The sequence below is a fragment of the Callithrix jacchus genome, chromosome X (assembly GCF_049354715.1).
Source record: "Callithrix jacchus isolate 240 chromosome X, calJac240_pri, whole genome shotgun sequence".
NCBI lineage: Eukaryota > Metazoa > Chordata > Mammalia > Primates > Cebidae > Callithrix > Callithrix jacchus.
Window position 1 is genome coordinate 100,302,482 of NC_133524.1, and position 21,750 is coordinate 100,324,231.

Genomic DNA, 21,750 nt, shown 5'->3' on the forward strand with positions numbered 1-21,750 from the left:
CATTCGTTTAGTTGAGGTCATGGGGGTTTAGCAAAGTTCAAGAACCTTTGCATTCTGTCTCTCCTGGATGGTCCTAAGCTTCTTCTGTCGGACTACAGAAAAGCATTCATTTTGTAGACTATCCAACGGTGTTCTCTGAAACCAGTGAGAATGAGGACACAATGTACCAGAATCTCTGGGACACATTTAAAGCAGTGTCTCGAGGGAAATTTATAGCACTAAATTTCCACAAGAGAAACAAGGAAAGATGTAAAATTGACACCTGAACATCATGATTAACAGAACTAGAGGAGCAACATCAAACAAACTCAAAAGTAGCAGAAGACAAGAAAGAACTAATATCCGAACAGAACTGAAGGCGATAGAGACACAAATAACCCTTCAAAAAAAATCAGTAAAGCCCGGAGCTGGGTTTTTTGAAAAGATCAGCAAAACAGATCGCTAGCCAGACTAATAAAGGAGGAAAGAGAGAAGAATCAAACAGAAGCAATAAAAATGATAAAGGGAATATCACCACCAATCCCAGAGAAATACAAAATACCATCAGAGAGTACTACAAACACCTCTATGCAAATAAACCAGTAAATCTAGAAGAAACAGATAAATTCCTGGACACATACACCCTCCCAAGACTAAACCATGAAGAAATTGAATCCCTGAATAGACCAATAGCAAGGTCTGAAATTGAGGCAACAATTAATAGCCTACCAACCAAAACAAGTCCAGGTGCAGATGGGTTGACAGCCAAATTCTACCAGAGATACAAAGAGGAGCTGATACCATTCCTTCTGAAACTATTCCAAACAATACAGAAAGAGGGAATCCCCCCTAACTCATTTTATGAGACCAACATCATCCTGAAACCAAAACTTGGCAGAAAAACAACTAAAAAAAATTCCAGGCCAATATCCTTGATGAACATTGATGCAAAAATTCTCAATAAAATACTGGCAAACCGAATCCAATGGCACATTAAAAAGCTTATCTATCACAATCAAGTCGGATTCATCCCTGGGATGCAAGGCTGCTTCCACATATGTAACTCTATCAACATAATCCATCACATAAACAGAACCAAAGACAAAAACCACATGATTATCTCAATAGATGCAGAGAAGGCCTTCGACAAAATTCAACAGCGCTTTATGCTAAAAACTCTCAATAAACTAGGTATCGGTGGAAAGCATCTCAAAATAATGAGAGCGATTTATGACATACCCACAGCCTATATGATACTGAATGGGCAAAAAGTGGAAGCATTCCCTTTGAAAACTGGCACAAGACAAGGGTGCCCTCTCTCACCGCTCCTATTCAACATAGAATGGGAAGTTTTAGCCAGGGCAATCAGGCAAGAAAATGAAATAAAGTGTATTCAATCAGGAAAAGAGGAAGTCAAATTGTCTCTATGTGCAGATGACATGATTGCTTATTTAGAAAACCCCATCGTCTCAGCCCCAAATCTCCTTAAGCTGATAAGCAATATCACCAATGTCTCAGGATACAGTATCAACGTACAAAACTCGCAAGCATTCCTGTATACCGGTAATACACACAGAGAGAGAGAGTCGAATCATGAGTGAACTCCCATTCACAATTGCTACAAAGAGAATAAAATACCTAGGAATACAACTAACAAAGGACATGGAGGACCTCTTCAAGGAAATAAGAGAGGACACAAACAGATGGAAAAATATTCCATGCTAATGGTTAGGAAGGATCAATATTGTGAAAAGAGCCATGCTGCCGAAAGTAATTTATAGATTCAATGCTATCCCCATCAAGCTACCATTGACGTTTTTCAGAACTGGAAAAAACACCTTAAACTTCATATGGAACCAAGAAAGAGCCCGCATAGCCAAGAAAATCCTGGGGGAAAAAAAATCAAAGCTGGAGGCCTCACGCTATCTGACCTCAAACTATACTACGAGGCTACAGTAATCAAAACGGCATGGTACCGGTACCAAAACAGAGATATAGACCAATGGAACAGAACAGAGGCCTCAGAAATAACATCACACATCTACAACCATCTGATCTTTAACAAACCTGACAAAAACAAGCAATGGAGAAAGGATTCCCTGTTTAATAAATGGTGTTGGGAAAACTGACCAGCCATAGGCAGAAAGCTGAAACTGGATCCCTTCCTTACACCTTATACAAAAATTAACTCCAGATGGATTAAAGATTTAAACATAAGACATAACACCATAAAAAGCCTAAAAGAAAACCTAGGCAATACCATTCAGGACGTAGGCATGGGCAACGACCTCACGACTAAAACACCAAAAGCAATGGCAACAAAAGCCAAAATAGACAAATGGGATCTAATTAAACTAAGCAGCTTCCGCACAGCAAAAGAAACTATCCTTAAAGTGAACCAGCAACCAACAGAATGGGAAAAAAATTTTGCAATCTACCCATCTGACAAAGGGCTAATATCCATAATCTACAAAGAACTCAAATTTACAAGAAAAGAAATCAAATTATTTCATCAAAAAGTGGGTAAAGGATATGAACAGATACTTCTCAAAAGAAGACAGTTATACAGCCAACAAACATATGAAGAAAAGCCCATCATCACTGGTCATTAAAGAAATGCAAATCAAAACCTCATTGCGATACCATCTCACGCCTGTTAGAATGGCAATCATTAAAAAATCAGGAGACAACAGATGCTGGAGAGAATGTGGAGAAATAGAAACACTTTTACACTGTTGATGGGAGTGTAACTTAGTTCAACCATTGTGGAAGACAGTGTGGTGATTCCTCAAGGATCTAGAACAAGAAATACCATTTGACCCAGCAATCCCACTACGGGGATTTACAACCCAAAGGATTGTAAATCATTCTATTATAAAGATACATGCACATGTATGTTTATTGCAGCACTGTTCACAACTGCAAAGCCATGAAACCAACCCAAATTTCCACCAATGATAGACTGGGTAAAGAAAATGTGGCACATTTACACCATGGAATACTATGCAGCCATAAAAAAGGGTGAGTTCATGTCCTTTGCAGTGACATGGATGAAGTTGGAAACCATCATTCTCAGCAAACTGACACAAGAACAAAAAAGCAAACACCACATGTTCTCATTCAAACTAGGTGTTAAACAATGAGAACACATGGACACAGGGAGGGGAACATCACACACTAGGGCCTGCTAGGGGGAGGGGGGATATGGGAGGATTAGCAGGGGATGCGGGGCTAGGGGAGCGATAGCATTAGGAGGAATACCTAATATATATATATATATATGATGGGGTGATGGATGCAGCAAACCACCACGGCACATGTATACCTATGTAACAAACCTGCATGATCTGCGCATGTACCCCAGAACTTAAAGTATAAAAATAATTTTAAAAAGAAACACCTAATAAAACTGGCCAAATCTAGGACTTTAAAGCAAATAGCCACATTTCAGAGGATTGAAATCACACAGTATCTTCTCTCCTCACTGAGCTGGAAAGGGACAAATTTTTATATGTGTATTTTATATATATATATATGTGTGTGTGTGTGTGTGTGTGTGTGTGTGTGTGTGCGCGCGTGTGTGCATTATATATAAGCATATATAATATATATAATTAAATTATCCATCATGGAAGTAGACTTGAAAAAAATGGGTAGGGGGGTCACCTTATTTCCCTTCATCCATCACCAGTGTTCTCTTAACATAATGGAAGAGGCAGGGGATATTCCCACCTACAACTCAGGATTCCTATGTCCTAAGGGTTCAGTTGTGTTGTCCCCTGCCGCCCCTGCCCCACCAAATACATGAATTGAACTCCAACGCTCTCATCTCTGTTCTACTTAAAGATGGTGTCTTTTTGGGGGGGGCGGGTGGAAGGCAGGAAGGGAGAGAAGAAGGACGGTAGGGAGGAAGGAAGGGATGCAGGAAGGGAGGAAGGGAGGAAGCGGGGAGGGAGGGAGGGAGGGGAGGGAAGGAAGGGAATCAAGCAATGAGAGAGACATTGCCGACCTGGATCTAGAGGTTTACAAGTTGATTTCTTTTTTTTTTGAGAGAAAGAAGGAAAAATAATAATAATAAGTAAAGGAGAGGAAGAAAGAGGGAGAGTAAATAGAAATATTGCTTTATTTTGAAAAAAATTGGGTATTAATAATGGTCCATCAATGTTTCATTTAAACTTATGGGTAGGTGTGGTGTGGTATTGACTAAAATGTATATTTTGTGTATTTGAAGTGGAGAGCTCTATAAATATTTATAAAGTTTACTTGTTCCGGATCTGAGTTCGAGTCCTTGATATCCTTATTAATTTTCTGTCTCATTGAATCTAAGTCTCTATGTATCTGGGTGTTAGGATCGTTAGCTCTTGTTGTTGCATTGATTCTTTTACCACTATATCTTTGTTGCTTTAAAATCTATTTTATCCGATACGAGAATTGCAACTCCTGCTTCTTATTTATTTATTATTTATTTTTGCTCTCCATTTGGTTGGTAAATCTTTCTCCATCCCTTTGTTTTGAGTCTTTGTGTATCCTTGCATGTGAAACAGGTCTGGATGTAACATACCATTGGGTTTTGGCTGTGTCTTTTGATTAGGGGATTTAGTCAGTTTAAATTTAGGGTTACTGCCATTTGATGTTGACTGGTTGTTTTATCCATTCGTTGGTGTAAATTCTTCTTTATGTTGGTGCTCTTTACTTTCTGGTGTATTTTTAGAAAGGCTAATACTGGTTGTTTCTTTCTGTGTGTAATGCTTCTTTCAGAAGCTCTTGTGAAGCAGGCCTGGTGGTAATAAAATCTGTGAGTTCTTGCTTGTTCATAAAAGATTTTATTTTTCCTTCAGTTGTGAAGCTTAGTTTGGCTGGATATGAAATTCTGAGCTGAAGGTTCTGTTCTTTGAGGATGTTGAATATTGGCCCCCACTCTCTTCTGGCTTGTAGAGTTTCTGCTGAGAGATCTGCTGTAAGTCTGATTGGCTTGCCTTTGTGGGTAATCTGACCTTTCTCTCTGGCTGCCCTTAGTATTTTCTCCTTCATTTCAACCCTGGTGAATCTAACGATTATGTGCCTTGGGGTTGCTCTTCTTGAGGAATATCTTTGTGGTGTTCTCTGTATTACCTGGGGTTGAATGTTGACCTGCTTTGCTAGTTTAGGAAAATTTTCCTGAATAATATCCTGAAGGGTATTTTCCAGCTTGGATTCATTCTCTCCGTCGCATTCAGGTACACCTATCAAACGTAAATTTGGTCTTTTCACATGGTCCCACATTTCTTGGAGACTTTGCTCATTCCTTTTTATCCTTTTTTCTCTAATCTTGTCTTCTTGTTTTATTTCATTAAGTTGGACTTTGACCTCTGATATCCCTTCTTCTGCATGAACAATTCGAGTGTTTAAACCTGTGCATACTTCTCGGAGTTCCTGTATTGTATTCTTCAGTTCCATTAATTCACTCACACTCCTCTCTAAGTTGTCTATTCTCAATAGGAGTTGATCAAACCTTTTTTCAAAGTTCCTAGTTTCTTTACGTTGGGCTACAACATGGTCTTTTAACTCACCGAAGTTTGTTATTATCCATTCCTTGAAGAGTGATTCTGTCATCAGGATGCGCTCGTTCTCCATCAAGCCTTGTTCCGCTGTTGATGTGGAACTGTGATCATCTTTAGAGGGAGAGGCGTTCTGACTTTGAGTATTGTAAGCTTTTTTACGCTGGTTTCTTCCCATCATTGTAAATTTATCCTCCTGTCGTCTTTGAAATTACCAACTTTCAGATTAGGTCTCTTGAGTGGACGTCCAGGTTGTTAGTTCCCAGGGCCAGAGCAGTGGCGTTAAAACTGATGGTGCTTTTCTGCCCAGGATTCTCCTGTCTGGCTTCCTTCTTGTGTCCGTAGTAGGCGACTCTGCCTTCCCGGGGCTCCAAACCTCAGTCAGAAGGGGAACCGGTCCCGTTTACTCTGCGCCGAGCGCTGCCGCGCCGAGGTGCCGTCACAGCTGCTGCGCCGGGCTCTGGTGTCCTGCTGGGGGCCGTGTGGGTCCTCCGAACCTGTTTACTCTGCTCCGAGAGCTGCCGCGCCGAGGTGCCGGCAGAACCGCTGCGCCAGCCACGAGTCGCGCTGGCCACCCATGTGTTTCCTCCACTGGGGGATCTTCTGCTCCGTGAGCGACCAGAATTTGTCTGAAAGTGTGGCGTCCTCTAGTTCTCCATGCCTTCCCTGAGAGCTGCAATCCCAGGATGTTAGCGATCGGCCATCTTGGATCGTTCTCCAAAGATGGTGTCTTTACTGGGCTACTCAAGTTAAATTACACTCGTTAGGGTGAGCTCTAACCCAAACTGGCTAGCCTGCATTGTGCCTATCAAAGGGTACATTCAGACACACAGACATGTGTTCAGGGAAGAAAATGTGAAGTGCCATGGGGAGAAGTGGGCCATCTACAAGCCAAGGGGACATTCCTGGAAGAGATCCTTCCCTCCTTCTACTCAGAAGGAACCAACCCAGCTGACACTTTCATCTGGACTTCCATCCTCCAGAACTGTGAACAATAAATTTCTGCTGTCTAAGCCACCAGGTCTGCGGTACATTGTCAGAAAAACAGACACAATTAATAGGGATTTCATTGCCAAGCCATGGGGTGATTTGATAACCAACGCCTCAAAGAGTGGGAGCAGCTTTGGAACTAGGTTATGGATAGAGGGTGGAAGCACTTTGACATGCATGACACAAGGAGCCTACGGTGCCTTTAGGAGACAGCTGGGGGATATATGGATGCCAAATGCAATTCAAATGAGGGTTTAGAAAGAATTATTTGCTGTAGGGAAAGGATCTCTGACTTAGAGAACGCATATATCACGATCACCGATACGTTGCTGCAAATATGAGTGTCAAAGGTGCTTCTGGGGAGTTATCAGACAGAAACTAGAAGATGTTATGGGAAGCCTGAGGAAAGGTGATTCTGGATTTACAGTGGCCAAGAATTGGGCTGTATTGTGTTCCTAGTGCTTTTGAGGAAAGTAGAGTTTGTAAGTGATGAACTTGCACATGCAGCTGATTTCTAGTGTTGGGGCTCAGAGCACAATACCCCAAAATGAAGGCGTCAGAAGTAGTCTTAAATGAAAGTTGTTTTCTGTGACCTTCTCGGTCCTCCTGTCTCTCACTCCCATTCGGCCCTGGGAGCTTACTGTAAAGACCAGAATCCCTCTTCCCCAAGGTGGGTCCTGGAAACCAGAAGTCCTTTTTGTTAAAGATAGCCACAAAACCTAAAAACAGTATTCTTATTTTTCTGCCACCTTTTTAAATGTAAAACTGGCCATAAGGAAATGATCTAACCTACTTTGCTCAACTGCAGGTCACAAGACGGCCATTACAGAGAGGGTCCTGCCCCATACCCAGGAGGAATAAACGTGTGCTCAGAGAGGCCAAGCAGAGTCTAGATGGACAGAACCTGCCAGGTTTCCCCACTCAGCCTATTGGCATTAGATCATAGCCTTTTGTCCCATCATATTTCTACAGGGCTGCCCATACTTCGTTGAACGTGAGCGTACAAACAGGCAATTTCCTGTGTATCTTTCTGCCTTTATTCCGAAGGCTGCCGTGTATACACGTGAAACTTGAATGCTGTTTCTCCCAAGAATCTGCCTTTCGCGAGTTGATTTCTCAGCAAACCTTCAGACAGTTTGGCGGAGCGAGCAGGGTCACCAAAGTGACTCCACTCTTCTGGGAGCCGCGGTTAAGGGAATGCAGGAAGCTGACAAGCTGACAAAAGGGTGAGGACTTCTTACCAGTCAGGTGCCCAGGATCTCTCTCGGTGCAACTCAGTCGGGCTGACAGTACAAAACCAATCTCCCTGTTTGTGTCCTCTACCAGGTTTCATGCCTAGAAGTAAAAAAGTGTATGTGTGACAAGTCTGGATGTACCAACTCTGGTACACTTTACACTACTCTGTGGTATGTATATTTATGTTGTTTGATGTCTTTCCTGTCAGAAATGGTGTATTCCTTTGCCTTTGTCTTTCTGTGTTGTTCATAGAGAGGGTTACAGGGATGAAGTTTCCTCTCATCGTGATCTGTGTTCTTGAGAGCTTGATTTGTGAGCAAGAGGAAACACTGTCTCGTGCTTTCCACCAACCAGGGAAAGTGATTCGTGGGTCACGGTAGGCGTCTGGTCGGAGAAATCTCTTTGCTGGGAAGCAGAGAGATTGTATTTTGTTCTGAATGTGCCAAGCTCTCAGCAGAGAGCTTGTCATGAATACTTGTCATCAGTATTCCTATCCCTAAGGGGCTTTGTCATCTCAAACTTTATTGCCTTGGGCAGGGCTCTCCAACCCATAATCCAGGGAAGGGAACAGGGTCGGGGCCTCTTGGGAACCGGACCATACAGCAGAAGGTGAGCACTAGCGAGCAAGGGAAGCGTCATCTGTATTTACAACCACTCTCCATTGCTGGCATTACCGCCTGAGCTCCGCCTCCCGTCATATTAGCAGCAGTAGAATCTCATAGCAGCAAGAAGCCTATGGTGAACTGCACATGTGAGGGATCTTAAGTTGCACACTCCTTATGGGAATTTAATGCCTGATGATATGTCACACTCTCCCATCACCCCCAGATGGGACCATCTAGGAGCAGTAAAACAAGCTCAGACCTCCCACTGAGTCTACATTATCATGAGTTGTATAATTCCTTCATTATCTATTACAATGTAATAACAATAGAAATAAAGTGCACAATAAATGTAATGCCCTTGAATCATCCCAAAACCATCCTCCCAATGCCCCCATGTCTGTGGGAAAATTTCCTTCCACGAAACCGGTCCCTGGTGCAGAAAGGTTGGGGACCACTGGTCTAGCTAGCGAATGCTGGCAAACTGCAATCTCGGGAGACATTTGCTATCAGAAGCCATCTCTGAAAATGGGGAATCTTCAGGATCACTTCTTCTCCGAAGAGGCTATTGCATCCAGTCGCTGTGGAAATTCAGTACACTATTGAGAATCCTAATTGTCAAGGGCCAAAAGATCGATCATTTAAATTAGCCTCCTAAATTTTATTAAAAGGATTTTAGAGAATTCTTATTCCAACCATTTGAGAGAAACGTTAAATGCATAAAAAGACACATAATGCTATGGCAGCTAGCCTTAAAACATTTTGCTTGACAAAAGAGCCAAGAATCTGTCCTAAATGAACTTAAACTCCTGTGTCTGCTCAAATTGCCCCTGTGAGAAAAACAACAAGGGTCACTCTAGCTTGCGGCCTTTGAGTGCAAATTCTGCTCTTTCACCTCGACGCCACGGGTTGCATTCCTGGCCAGGAAACCAGCCCCTCTAGGTTTAATATTTCTGTGACGTTGGGGAAGTACCTATTTCTTATTGACTCATTTCTCGCTCCTGTATAGGTTTTGATTTCCTGTCTTCTTCCATCTGCGACGAAGACACATGAGGCCCTTTAGTCACTGCCTGTAAATAGCTGAGAATCTAAGACCCTAGACAATTTGATGGGACAAAAATGTGGATTGTATCCTGTTAATGGCTAGCAAAACTTTCTTTTCTCTTTGAGCTGTCTCTGGGGTTTGGGGCAGTTCGGCATCTTGTAAAACCTACTTTTCCCACTCTGTGGAGATACTTCGTGCATCCTTGGCTGAGTCGTAATCTTGGTCAAACTTAACTGAAAAGGTACCTTTACTTTACAGATAACAAAACAGACAAGAAAAGGGCAAAAGCAAGAAATACTGGCTGTTCGTCCCGGTTAAAATCTAATAAGAAGAAATTTCCAAGGATTTGTTAAGAGCCCGATAGTCAAAAATCAACTCAATTTATGTTAATACTTAAGATACACACACACACATGTGTATGCATGTAAATTTTATATATTCTGCCTAAAAATATGCATATGTCTATACATATGTCCATATATTGGCTACCCACGTAGCAAATCAACTTAAACATAAAGGAGTGCTCATAAATGAAATAACTAGCCCAAATACCTTTCAAGTTCACAGGACCTAAATAAACTATGGGGAATTCAAGTACTTGTAAAAGTATTGGTAAAACAAAGGAAAAATATCTGTACACCTTTAATTAGAGAGTTTGAGTCTACAGTCAGATACTGTCTCTTTCAGATGTTTTAAGGTCATTAAATAGTTACTTGTGTAATGCCTTTGATACTGGCTTGTCTAGGAACTTATGTCTTTAAATTTAAATTTTACAGGTCCGTGCGGAGGCCTCACTCCAGGCACTGCCCTTTTCCCTAGGCTCTACATCTCATACGTAATTAAAACTACTTACCTCCTGGGTTATTCAATAATAATAAGGGCTACTGAGAGTTAACATTAAAGTTAACACGTACAATTAAAACTTCCGGATACAAGAGAAACAATTTTATGTACAAGGTATATTTAAAAAGCAACACGAGTTTTTGGAATTTACAAAAGGTCATAAAAAGGAATGGTAATGCAGGTTTTGTGAGGAAATGTAGTGCTGGCTAGTTTAAACGTTTTTAAGGACTGCTTTAAATTAAAAAATACAATTAAAGAATTACGAAAAAGTGGGGAAAAAAGAGTAAAAACGTAGAAAGCTTCATTAAATATCTTATCTCTTGGGCAAACCAATTAAAATTGAATGTATTTATTTCAAAAGATTTTAGGAAAATTAGCTTTGACGTTAAGCATACACTAATGTGAAGGTAAAATTTGGAGACAGGTAGTAATCTATTTTTGTTTACCTTCTGCATAAACACGAAACTCAGAGGAGGGAGGGAGAGAGACAGAGATAGTCAGTTGACCTCACGCTTTCCTCATCAGTGCTGATGATTGTTTGGGAAACCGAGCCTCAACTCCATCAAAGAGTAAAGGTTTTTTGCTTTTCAAAACCTTTAATTCATCACTTTGGTTAGATAAATGACGGTTATTTTACAGTGACCTGGGCTCCTATTGAGAGCAAGAGTTTCAAACCTTTGATACTAGAACAACTTCCCCAAATCCATGCAAATTCAGAATTCACTCTTTGGACCTCATACCAGCTTTTCGGATATTATGTGCCCTGGAAGTCTGAGAGAGACATATTAGGCTTATTTGGTCTCTTAACATCATACAGGAAACACTGGCAAATATGAAATCACGCTTAAACTTCTTTGGGTTCTACCTGTATAAGAGTGTTAGGAATATATGTCCAAAAATTGAATGAGATTCCTAAAATTCTAACCTGTCTTGGGATATGTTATTCATAATAATTGCTGTATGCCACAGAAATAACCAAATCTCCTTGTCAATTGTGGCTTTCACCAGGGCTATTAAAACATGTTTGTCATAAACCATAAACTGACAATTCTTGTTTTACTTTGATTTTTCTCAAAAAGTCGTTTATAAGCAGCGACTGTCAAAAATTTTCTTCTCTAAAAAATTCATGGTAGGGACTCCGGCAGGCACATTTTCTTTTTTCTCAGATGGTATCTGGCTCTGTGACCCAGGCTGGAGGGCAGTGGCACGATCTCGGCTCACTGCAACCTCTGCCTCCCAGGTTCAAGTGATTCTCCTGCCTCAGCTTCCTGAGTAGCTGGGACTACAGGCATATGCCGCCACACCTGGCTAATTTTTGTATTTTTAGTAGAGACAGGGTTTCACCATGTTGGTCAGGCTGGTCCCAAACACCTGACCTTGTGATCCACTGGTCTCGGCCTCCCAAAGTGCTGGGATCACAGGGTGAGTCATGGCGTCCAGCCGCAAGCACTTTTAAATAGAGGTTTCTGATAACTTTAGAGATCATACCACTAGACTAGGAAAAAGCATTTCAGGGCTCCAGTTGAAAAAACAAATGTGGGCGTGAGGATTGCTAACCCAACAACAAGCAGAGCAACAGTTAATTACATGGAACTGAACAGTCAGTGAACTAAAGATTTTCTCATGACATTTTTTGAGCTGTATATAGCTAACAAAATATGGGATGAAGTATACTTTGTCCCATCATATTTATACACAGCTGTCCATACTCTTTTGAGCCCAGGCATAAAAATAGATCATTTCCCTTGTGTCTTTGGACATTAACACTAAAGGCTCCCAGGAATACATGTTAAATAAGTTGGCATGCTTCATGTCCTAATGATCTGCCATTGGCAAGCTGATTTCTCCATGAAATTAAGGAGGCCAGGGGGACCCCTGGCCACTACGTGGGTAAATTGAGAAAAGTATTTAGGATTTAATCTGGTTTCTCCTAGATCCTTATAGCAAAGGGGAGAGAAAAGAGACAAATTAGCCAAGGAAGCACTGAGGAAAAGAAAGCCAGCAGTGGGTGATTCAGAAGGTGCTCAATGTATACAGATACCCTGCTCTGGAAACAGGTGCAAGGGAGGGACTGGAAAACCATTAGCTAAAGAGGCGAGGCATGTATTTCATGGATCCAATCAACCATCTCTGCAGAAGCTAGGAATTAAGATGTGGGAGATATGGGTATTCAAGAAAGATCTCTAGACAACTCCTTGTCTGATGATCTGGACCCAGGTAAATTCAATGGGAAGCCAACAAGTGTTTGAGAATTTTCTACTAGAAACAATGTCATCAGACTACACTGCATGGAGCAAAGATGGGCCAAAAGGAAAGGAGGCTGTTAGAGTTCCTGGACTGTACAGATAAGAGAGGGACTGATGGAGCTACTCAGCTGTGACCGCTCCTTCATTCTTAAGACAGGGAAGAAGGACTCCAACGTAGGGTCAAAGGTTGGCATGGCCATCAGTGCCCCCAGGAACCAGGGGCACCGAAATTGGAGACTGGGCCATCTTGCTCTTGGTCCCAGAAACGGAGGTCATTTCCCGGGTCCCAGGTATATGTCTCACATCCTCGGTTTCAGAGGGATGGGCTGCAAGGAGCCCAGGCTGCAGCGACAGCCACCACCTCGCTGCCCAGGGCTTAGGGTGTGAAGCTGTTACCCCATTGGGCCTCAAGGACAGAGCATTGAGCCCCAAGTAGAATGTTTTCCGCCCATACAATCTAACGGAATTTGCACCATTAGTTTTAAAACTTGCTTAGGGCCCACAAACTCCAGTAGTGTTTCTGATTTCCTGATTTTGGTATGATAAGCCATATCTGGTACCATTTCCACAGCTATATTTCAGAAGCTGATAACTCGTCCAGCTTCACAGGTGCAGTGGTGGAGAGAATTCCTGCCTCAGCATGAATCATACCTGGAGTGTCACCTATTCCAGATATAAAAGACTTTCAGATGACATGATGAAGGGTTGATTTCGGAGTCGGTTAAGACTTTGGGAATGTTATGATTAAATTAATTCAGGCAGGGAAGTGGACGAACAAGGTGTGCTAATATGGATGGAGTTGTGTCTCCCTATGTAGAAGTCCTGGCCCCCTACACTTTAAAATGTGACCTTATTTGGAGACCGTCTGTACACAGGTCACTTTGTTAAAGTGAAATTACGATAGTGGGTCCTTCCCAGCAGAATTGTGTCCTCCTTACAAAAAGGTGGCAATTAGCATCCAGAACTCTGAGATAAAATTAGTGTTTCAGTAAGCCAGTCTGTGGAATACTTTTGCAGTGGCCCTAGAAAACGGATAGAATAAACCTGCATCAACAGAATTAAAAGCATACAACCAATTGAACTTCCAAAGAACCACACTCATCTAATCACAGGTTTCCCCTTAAACTCCAACTGAGCATCCCTGGACAACTAACCCTTACTAGATAAGACTGGGACACCTGATCACACTGTGTGCTGTGGAGCTGCAGGTGCCGCACTGGCTGACGGGGATCCGAGTGGAGCTTGTGCTGCTCCATCAGGCAACACGGCATGATCCCCATGATATGTAGAGGCCAGTCATGAAGATTTTCAAAAACAAAATGTTCTAGCCTGAGGAAAAGCAGAATCAGATAAATCTAAATAAGTGAGATTCCATTACCAGGGAGCCTAGAAGAGGTATTGTTCCTTGCACTTTTTGTGGCAGTTTCCTCTGTAATGTGTTTGGGTCCTTGCCTATGTTTTGAAATGAACTTTATGTTACAGGGAGTGCTGATAAAATGTTTGACTGCACTGTGCTTGTCCCATTCATACTATTGTCCCTACATTGATACTTCTTATTTGTGGTTTATGCAGTGAAGCTGTTTCCCTTAGTTTCTGCTTTCTGTAACCCACAGCATTGCATTACGATTGCTCGCTCGGTTCCCTGTCTCCTCAATCAGCCACTGAAATCTATATCAAATGTGTGAGCTTCCTCTTCTGAGCTTCACAGGAAACCACGCTTTTCCTCTTTCTTCCTATATTTTGCCAGCATCAGTCCCCTTGCCCCCTCACTCTTCACTCCCCAGAGCCCAATCAGATTTCATTGCTAACCCTATTTTATTAATGCTCCTCTTTGATGTCTGAATTTACAAGTGGAAAACACATAGTCCAGGGTAAAATATCCCAGTGGATTTGGTTTCTCAGAAAGACTTGCCTAATTACACAGATACGCAAGGATAACTTTGGAAATTTATTAGTATGTCTTAATTCACAGAAACATTGGCAATTTACAGCAAAACAATTCACATAAAGAGAATTAAGCCACGGAGTGAGATGTGGTGTTTTGGAGCAGGCACATAGATAGCCCCGTCTCTGAAAGGGAACAGGTTCCTGCAAAGAGTCTTTGGTTTTTGAAATGTTATTCCGGACATGTAGGACCATTTGACGGCACCATCCAGAGGGATTCGTTGTGGCTGATTTTGTGGGGGTTTCTCTTGGTCTCCTTGTGCAGTAAGTATTTCTCTTCAACTATTTTCATAACATTTTTCTAATATTCTGGAAACAGAGCAAGGAAAAAATCCCGATGAGGGGACTTCTTGGTTCTACATCCTTTCTCTATGGATCCCGAGTGGAGCTCCCAGGGTGAAGCTTCCCTGCTTCCCATCTGCACTACTCAGGGAAGCTGTGGCTACTATATTGCCCTGCCCCCATTTCCCTCTTGACCAAGCGGCCGTCTGTCAAAGTGGAATAATCCACGCGGCTACGTGTTAGGTCCCTCTGGGGTGGTACTTTCCCACTTCTGAGGGGCTCAATAAAATTTTGATTTTTGTCGTTTATCCAGCTTTTGTGTCACAGTTTCACTGAGAGTGCCATCCTTTACTGGTTTCTACATATGAAGGAGAAGGGTTGTTTATGAGATGCTTGCAAATGCACGGGAAACACTTAACAAAAATGGCCAATGTATTGAGCTTCAAGGCACCACATAATAAATTCCTATGGGTTGCAATCCCAGGGAATGTTCTCCTGTCCACATACACGGGAGGCTAGAAATCGATTTAAAAGGAAAGCAAGGGGAAAGTCACCAGCTGTTCTGAATTTCAGCAATACACTTATAGAAAAAAATGCTAAAAGTGTAAACACTTGAGACCCAGAGGAAAGCACAATTAAAGGCAGCCTATGTTAACATTAATATGAATATTAATATGTAACTCTCTTGAGGAAATAAGCATTATCTTACTTCTCCTAATGGCTGACAATGCTCTGCATAACTTGATGCTAGGGGCAAGGAGCATATACTAATTTTAGCTTTGGATTCATATCCTAAAATGATCGTGATTACAAACACTGAAAACGAAAACATCAGGTAAAGAATCACACCCCTGTCCCTTGAACCACCAGGCTGAATACCACAGGAAGGCTGCTGTGGGTTCAGCCTGGGTCACTCCCCACATTGGGACAATGACTGTTGCTCATAGACTGCAGGTCACTCTTTTGCTTCGCCGCTGTACCAGTAGACCATGAGCTGTTTGCGGGGACACTCCCAAATCCTGCTGATGCATACCTGGAAGTAAGGAAGGGTTCTGTTCAAAAAGAAATGAAAAGATTATTGTCAGGCTCAAAGCAGAATGAATCGCATGAGCGATCTCAGACTCAAGGAAGTGGGGAAATGGATGGACCCTTGAAAATGTTCTTTGGCTATATGTACACTGTAAATGGGCCTCATTTGCTTATCTACATGGATTCCTGATGGGAGAGATGTTGAAAAGGTTTAGGATGGTTACCTTGCTTCTTCTATCAGCGTATTCACTTTCTCTGTTTCCATAACGCACATAATGAAGTTCTGGAAAATTCCACCGTCCAGTCGCAGGAGAATGAGAGTGAAAAAGGCGAGTATCAGCACATTGATAATACCACCGTAAAGATAACCTAGAAATATAACTAATAAAAACGGCCATTTGGGAAACTGAGGAAATGAAACACGGGCACGGAAAAGCCCACTGCTTTTCCTTGCAGCAAATTGTACAACAGATATATTGGAGCTGACCCTGTTTATTACTGAGGGAAAAGTGCTCGAAAACTCCCGGGACACCGCACGACACACGCCTGCTAAGTCAGAACAGTGTCACCCACCCCAGCCTCCAGTGGGGTTCTCCCCTTAACGGGCCACTGGTCTTTCGGGCCACTTGCGGTGGCTCTGAGCAGAGCCTTTGGGTTTCCGTGGTGCTCGGGTGCTGCTGAGGGAGCTCACTTGCCCCGGTGTACCTGAGGACGGCATTCGTGCCCTGTAACTCCGCACACTTGCCCGTCTTCCCCGGGAGCAGCAGTCGCACGGCGATCTGGATGTCCCAGGGGGTGATGGTCACCCGCTTGGCGTAGCGAGCCAGTTGACCAGCCTCAGTGGCGATGCGGTCCAGTATGTCACGAATCATACACTCCATGACACTGAGGGCCTCTGGGGAAAGGCTGAGACCCTGGTGAACCTGGTTCAGCGCCGAGGGGAAATAGGTGACGAAGCCGTCCTGAAAGCTGTCCCCGCCGCAACCGGCGTGGTGCCTGCCGGACCCTCGGCGCCCTCGTTTCTCCTGCTTCTGGGCCGTCGCGGAGCTGGCCTCTTTGGGTTCCTGGGGGCTCTGGTCTTCCTCAGAGGTTGGCTTAGAGGAAGGCTCAGCCATGGCGGAGGCAGCGGCCGTTAGATGACAAGAACAGACGTTGACGGTTGAGCACCCGGGAAAGTTGGGGGCGGGGCACTTTGGAGTTGGCGGGGGTTTGCGTCACAGGCCAACTCGACATCTGGTTGGATGAAGTGTTACCCAGGGAGCCTGTCAGCAAACCTCACTGCCTTTAAGGTGATTGGGTGATCCCACTGCTTGTCATCATGTCAACCAATCACAGTGGTCGTCTGCCAGCCTAGGCGCCCCCTGTGGCCTACGTCAGAGGCACTTACACAGATGCCTCACAGGGCAAAAGCGCATCAGCCCTCCTCAGCTGATACACGACACTCCCTGCGCACTTTGAAGGGTGTCACTGAAAACGCCCAAAGTTCAGCAATTTCAGGTCATGCTCCTTGAAGAGAGACAGACCTCCTGAGCCCAAGGCCATTATGCGGATGCCAGAGGAACGACCGTGTCCACGTGTGGACCGGTTCTCACCCATCTCAGAATCTACTGTTATCCCTGGCTAAGCCACCCCGGCTTTAGCAGGAACTCCCCGATACGGCCGCCAAGGGCTCCTGGGCAGAAGAGGACCTGGCGGTCTGGCTGCTGTCTTCAGTTCTGATCACCATCTTCAGTGAATCAGGAGAACGAGGAATGGCCATACCACAGCCTCCAAGCCGAGAATAGAAACGGAAAGGTGCTTTTATTTAAAACATATAACGACACTCAACATTGACCAGGTTTAAACCAAAAAAAAAAAGAAAAAAGAAAAAAGGAAAACGAAACAGCAACCACAAATCACAACTCAGAAGTTGGAAATGGCTAATAAGTTTAAGAGATATTCGATTTAAAATTTCACCTTGAATGTTTTCGGAACTCGACTTAAAATTTCACCTTGAATCTTTTCGGAACTCCCTGAAGAAGAGAAATGGATTCCAAAAATAAAAACTATGTTCGATTTAGGAAGATAGCTTTCATGGCTCACGCCTGTAATCCCAGCACTTTGGGAGGCAGAGGTGGGCAGATCATGAGGTCAAGAGATGGAGACCTTCCTGGCCAACATAGGGAAACCCCACCTCTACTAAAATACAAAAGAAAAATTAGCTGGGCCTGGTGGCACACCTCTGTAGTCCCAACTACGCGGGAGGCTGAGGCAGGAGAATCGCTTGAACCCGGAGTGCAGAGGTTGCAGTCAGCCAAGATCGCGCCACTTCACTACAACCGGATGCCTGGCGACAGATGGAGACTCTGTCTCAGAAAAAGAAGATAGCTTTCAAGAGCCTTTGATAATATATGCAAAGACATGCCTTAAATGAATTTAAGTAAAATTCAGTTGCAGGATTAAACAACAAAAGCTTATTAAGAGAAACTGAAGAAATAAAGGTCATGAGTGAACTATCATTTCAAAGGTCAGGCTGGCAGGTGTATTTCCCGCAATATCTTTAACAGGCTACTTGTTCTACTCCTGATGAATAGGTTGACGATTAAGGACAGAAAGCCTCATGTTTGCTATTAGATAGCATCCTATGTGGTAAACTTCATGACAGAAGCCTAGTAAACGATTTCTGAACAGTCCCCTCTACAAATGATAATTTTATATATCTACTTGAACTCTTAGCAAGCCAATCCTTCTCTTAGTTTGGGACAAGGCAGAAGAAACTTGTACACAACAATCTCGGGATTCATATCAGTAAGTCACCATGATTTTCTTGTTTTAAAACGAAGCTGTCCTGGAAGCTTTCCCTGCCTTGGTTGGCGTGGCGCCTGCGGGACCCTTGGCGCCCTCGCTTCTCCTGCTTCTGGGCCGTCGAGGAGCTGGCCTCTGTGGGTTCCTGGGTGCTCTGGTCTTCCTCAGAGGTTAGCATAGAGGAAGGCTCAGCCATGGCAGAGGCAGCAGCGCTAGATGGCAAGAACAGACGATGACAGTTGGGCACCTGGGAAGGTTGGGGGTGGGGCAATTTGGAGTGGCCAGCGTGGTTCTATGTCACAGGCCAACTCGACATCTGGTTCAATGAAGTCTTACACAGGGAGCCCGTCAGCAAACCTCACTGCCTTGAAGGCGATTGGATGATCCCATTGCTTGGCATCATGTCAACCAATCACAGTGGGTATCTGCTGGCCTAAGTGGCCAATGTGGCCTACCTCAAAGTTACACAGATAGATGGCCAAAAGGACCCATCAGCCCTCCTCAGCTGATCCATGCCGCGCTGTGAGCATTTCCAAAGGGGTCACTGAAAACTCCCAAAGGTTAGTTCAGCTCACCCTCCTTGAAAAGAGCTTGACCTCCTGAGCCCAAGTCCATTATGCGGGAGGAATGACTGTGGCCACGTGTGGACCGTTCTGAGACGGGTGCATCTCAGAATGTACTGCTATCCTGGGCTAAGCCAGCCTGGTTTGTGCAGGAACTCCCTAACATGGCTGCCGAGGGCTCATGGGCATAAAAGGGCCTGACGGTCTGGTTCCTCTCTTCAGTTGCGATCAACACCTTCATTGAATGTGCATAACGAACAATGGCCAAAGCACAGTCTCCAAGCAGACAACACAAACAACAATGGGGATGCTGGTAAAAGCATTTCCAATCCTTAAATGTGTACGAAATTTAAATCTCTTTTCTGAACAGTATTTTGATCACCAAAAGAGTCTGAATGTTACTGTTGGTGAATAAGCTATGTTGGGTGAAATAAAACACTAGCCCAGTTCTCTAAGAAACCTTCTTATGGAGAAAAATTCAATCTATGAAATCGGAAATAAGTTAAACAAATACCCTTCAAGAATATATGACAATACATTCAGAAACATATCTTAAATATATGAATGTGAAACATAAATCCCCGAAAGTGAACCAAACGAGGATTTAATGATTAAGAAGAATTGAAGACATGGAGATCACCAGGAAGGTACCACCCGAAATTCCAATGCTGCTTCCTCTCAGACTTTTAAGATCAGGTCACTTATTCCTAATAAGAGTGTTCCCGGTTTACAGAGAAAAAAAAAATTTTTTTAACAGAATCTTGCTCTGTCACCCAGGCTGGAGTGCAGTGGCACGATCTCAGCTCACTTGCAATCTGTGTCTCCCGGGTTCAAGTGATACTCCCACCTCAGCCTGCCGAGTAGCCTGGAGTAGAGGCACGTGCCACCACATCCGGCTAACTTTTTAATTTTTTATTTTTGGAAAGACCGGGTTTCATTTTGTTTCTCCAGGATGGTTCCAAACTCTACAATCACACGATCCTCCTGCCTAGGCCTCCCAAGGTGCTGGGGATTACGAGCATATGAGCTAAAGTGCCCGGCAGACAAAATTTATTTCAAAAAAACATAACATGATGTTGATTCCAATTTCAGGATGAATACTAAAAAAGAGGAATCTGAGAAGCTCATTTATAAATGTGGTTACAAAAATTGTACCTTAAATATTATTAAGGTACAATTATTTGTGTGTGTGTGTGTGTGTGTGCCTTAAATCAAGTTACACACACACACAAATAAGGACAAATGTTTACTGCTATAAATAACAATTTAAAAACATCAAATAGAGACAAACTTTACTAATGGAACAAGGAGACCTCATACAATCTTTTCTCATCATTGCATCTGTTATAGAATTCATTTAAATACATAACAGAAACCCATAGTGCAGAAATTGCTAAATCAGAAATTCATTGAACACACCTTTTTCAAGCTTCCTAGAAACTGAAGTAAGTACTGTAACGCATTCACATTTGTCTAATTCTAATATTTCCCATTCTACAATCATTTTGAATGCAGAACTTAATGTCCTGTGAGTATGCATCACTTAGGGTGAAAGCATCCAATGAGAGCACCCAAACCCCACTCTCCGCTGGCTCAAGGAATGTATCTTCAGCCCTGGGCCTCAGCCATTGGCTCAAGATGGGAGCAGGTGACCTGGCCTGATCCATTAAGTGCCCTCCTAGCTGTTCAGGCTCGCAAATTGAGGAGAAAATTAGTTTGTGCTTTTTGTCTACTTTATATTTCTTTGTTTGATTTTTTGCCTTATTGTAATTGTGGTGATTTCAGGATGTGAATCCAAAGCTGTGAGTAAGCACGTGTCCTGCCTCTTGCATCATACTGTGAAGAAAGATTCTCTGAAAAGGAATCTGGAGGTAAGACACTATTCCTGTGAAGAGTTTGAAAAACCAGGGAGGTAGAGACTTCAGTGGGAAGCAGAGGTGCAATTCCAGAGAACAGAAAGACGATATGGCTTTCATAGAGAAACTTCCCATCCAAGTTCCCAGTGCAGTCCATTGATGCAAATACAGGATTCAGACTTAGGTCTGATTGGTTGACTCAGTTGAGCTCTGTTTGGTCAGTACAACTGAGCCCTGATTGGCAGGGGCAGATGAGCTCTGGTTGGTTGGTTGGTTGGTTTGTTCAGGTGAGCTCTGAAAGTTCCAAAGTTAGATAGTGCTGTGGGTTTTTGGAAACTCATAGCACATCTGTGAGCTCAAGTCAGCACATGGCAGCTTGGCTCTATTTTAAATTTAGGCTCAGCCACTGGGATCCTTCTTGAAAGACTGGCTCTTTTAGATTCATGTTTGTTCACAAGGTAGAGAAAATGATAGTGACCAATTAAGAAAACTGGAATGATCCCACCCCCCCCCCCCCTTTCTCTCTTTCTCTCTCTCTGTCAATGTGATTGTTGTGGGGCTTTTTCACTTTCAAGCACATGCGTCTGACAAAATTAACAAACTATGGCAAGTTGAGACAAGAAAAACATTTATTTCAGTACAATGCTTTCTCAAAAATGTGATTGGTCCTGATTCTTGACCCAATGGAATGCACTTCCTCTTTCATCATAGACTGTCAGTCTGGAATAAAAGAGAATGAGTGTGGAAGTCAGTGAGGGCACAGACAAAGCTTTAAATGTTGACTACTCTTTCTCCTAATCCTAGACATTTTCCC

At 43.2% G+C, this 21,750-nt stretch overlaps 1 protein-coding gene across 5 annotated transcripts; it reads right to left on the minus strand.

The window, feature by feature from the left end:
- Positions 1-14,581: 14,581 nt before the first annotated feature.
- Positions 14,582-16,898, minus strand: LOC144580965 (histone H2B type F-M-like). 5 transcript variants are annotated; one of them, XR_013531369.1, is made up of 4 exons: positions 16,439-16,898; positions 15,958-16,114; positions 15,584-15,756; positions 14,582-14,731 (listed from the first exon to the last, which is right to left on the minus strand). XR_013531369.1 is itself a non-coding variant. In XM_078362197.1 (4 exons), exons 1-2 carry the CDS (start codon positions 16,846-16,848, stop codon positions 15,980-15,982), a joined length of 447 nt encoding a protein of 148 aa, XP_078218323.1. In that variant the 5' UTR covers positions 16,849-16,898; the 3' UTR covers positions 14,582-14,731; positions 15,738-15,756; positions 15,958-15,979. The 5 variants fall into 5 exon arrangements, 4 of the variants coding, with proteins under 4 accessions (XP_078218323.1, XP_078218322.1, XP_078218325.1 ...); XM_078362197.1 differs by having other exon boundaries at positions 15,738-15,756; positions 15,958-16,016; XM_078362196.1 differs by having other exon boundaries at positions 15,738-15,756.
- Between the last annotated feature and the right edge of the window lie 4,852 nt (positions 16,899-21,750).